General features: G+C 31.6%; 1 protein-coding gene across 1 annotated transcript; it reads left to right on the forward strand.

Moving 5' to 3' along the window:
- Window positions 1-344: 344 nt before the first annotated feature.
- On the forward strand, window positions 345-1,064 carry LOC107824247 (uncharacterized). The gene has a single exon (XM_016650995.1). The coding sequence runs from the start codon at window positions 345-347 to the stop codon at window positions 1,062-1,064; it is 720 nt and encodes a 239-aa protein (XP_016506481.1).
- The last annotated feature ends 1,394 nt before the right edge of the window (window positions 1,065-2,458 follow it).

The raw sequence follows: 2,458 nt of genomic DNA on the forward strand, positions 1-2,458 counted from the left end.
TTTTTAAGAAAGTAAACAATTTCTTTAGAATCAGTTGCTTTTAATCAGTTCATTTCAGATTTTACCAATTTAAAGTAAAGCAATTTCCTAAAAATCAGATTACTTTAAACCAGTTTATTAAAAATTTTACCAAATTAAAGTATAGCAAATTCTTTAAAATCAGATCACATTTAATAGTTTACTTTAAATTTACCAAATTAGCTCAATCAACATGAAATTTCCTAATTTGACTACTTTAACAATTCATGTTAGCCATCTATAAAAGCCACACACCTTCAGAAGTTGGTACTCAATCATATATTCTACTCCAAAAGTAAAGGCTGTTTTATGTTTGGGTGTCAGATATGGCTAGAAAGAAGCTTAGGCATACTAGAATCCGTAGTGAAAGTGTGAGAAACTCCATCCTAAACAAAAGAGCAGCAAGTTTGTTTAAGAAAGCAGAAGAGTTTTCTATTTTATGTGATGTAGCAGTTGCTGTAATTATTTTTAATCAAGGGGAAATTCAACCCATTGCGTATCCATCTATAACTCAGGCTAAGGATATATTAATGAGCTATTTAAGTTTTTCTGAGGCCGAGAGGCTTAAGAAGTTAGTTAAACATGAAACATATCTTTTAGAAAAAGTTAATGAGCAAGAAGAAAAAATTAGCAAAATTGAGAAATTGAATGAGGGGAAGGAAATGGATATCCTATTCAACCAACTTGTGGAGGGAAAGAATACTAATGAACTTGATGCTAGACAACTTAAAGGTCTGTTAAAGTTGTCTGCTGCTAAGATGGCTAAACTTAATGAAAGAAAGAAACAATTCAATCAACAGGATCAACCATCTGAATCTCTATACCGTCCCTCTGATTTCAAGCCCGTGTGCGAAAATGTTGCTAATCAAACTAGTGATTTGCAGGATTTTGTCCCAGCAACAAATTTAATGGAGGATTTGATTAATAATCCGTGGTTTGTTGAGAATATGGCTGCTGACCAAAATGAGTTTGGTACAGAGTCTGCACCAGAGGAAGGCAATGACAACAATGCTGGAGATGATGGAAATCCTGAGGACCTCAATTGAGATAATGTAATACTTATGTTGCTCAATCATTGTTTTTCATGTTGCTTTTTTCATAGTCGTCGTCTTAATTGTTGCATTTTTCTATCCATTTCATAATCATTTGATCCCAATTTAATTGGGACTGAAGCTTAATTATTATTGTTGTCGTATTATTGTACTATCTTTAATTTATTTCAATTATCTATGAAGGTTATTCTATTTTGTTTGAAAACTAAACTAATGTTGTTCTCTCAACCAAGTTATTTGTGTAAAATTTTGGACTATGTTGAATCTTTATTTCTAGTCATTTTCTCTTTCCCTAGAAACTTATTTTATTTGACACAAAAGGCACCCCACGTTCAATGTTAAATTCTTAATGATACCAATTTATATGTACATTAAGTTATATGTGAATGGAATAGAGAAATAGTTATTTAGTTTTATAAGGTAATTGTTCGCTTTAAATAAAAAATGAAGTCGATACAATTCAATAGAATCTAAGAAATGATTTGCTCCATTTCATATAATGATAACTCTTTTGCTTTCTTAGCGCTTCACGCCCTTTGTATATTATGAGCAATTTTGGTTGGGTGCCTTTCTCTTATAGGTTGACTTGACAAATATTTACTGAATTAACTCGGCGGTTAGAGTATTGCTTTCATACGGTGAAACTCATTGATTTATCCATATCTAATTAGGTTAAGAATGCTTGCAGTAATGAGATCATAACAACATTTTAGTCAATTATTTTTTTCACCTAAATTTTTTCAAAGTCGGACGAGATTAATATTATCCACTCCAAAAATCTACTTTGGATCTCCTATTGTCATTTGAATCTTAAGACTTAACACCACTACAACCAAGAGATGTAGTGAGTTGATTAAAATCTATTCAAACTTAATTAAAGATCTAGTATTTGAGCCTTAAAATAGAGAATTTGTTAATAAGAAGCGCTTTATCCTCCTTAGTGGATCTATCTGGCGCAAATCTGGATTAGTCAGTGCCAGTAAGTTTATATTAGAATTAAACAAAGATTATAATTAGTAACACTTAATTTATTATGTTTTAGTATCTTCTAGTTTTTTTAATCCATGTCTAATTGAGTTTCGTAGTCCAGTCATGCACTTAAAGCCCCATAAAATTTTATAAGTTTTTAAGACTCAAAGTGCGCCAACGATTAAAAAGAATAGTTTTTGAGCCAAAGAGGGCTGCAAACTAGTACTGTAAAGATCCGACTAATCGTTTTGAGTTTTAACATCCCGTTCACGGTTTGAGACCTTGAATAGCTTCATATGATGCACTATGACTTGCGTGTATGATTGGTTTCGATGTTCGAGAGGTTTGAGATTTATTTGAAAGAGTAATTCTCAATTTGGAAGGTTTAAGTTGGAAGAGTTGACCAAGATTTGAGTTTT

This window comes from Nicotiana tabacum, chromosome 21 (assembly GCF_000715075.1).
Source record: "Nicotiana tabacum cultivar K326 chromosome 21, ASM71507v2, whole genome shotgun sequence".
Taxonomy (NCBI): domain Eukaryota; kingdom Viridiplantae; phylum Streptophyta; class Magnoliopsida; order Solanales; family Solanaceae; genus Nicotiana; species Nicotiana tabacum.

Excerpts from the sequence above, each read along its gene's own strand:
- LOC107824247 (XM_016650995.1), top strand. The coding sequence starts at position 345 with ATGGCTAGAAAGAAGCTTAGGCATACTAGAATCCGTAGTGAAAGTGTG.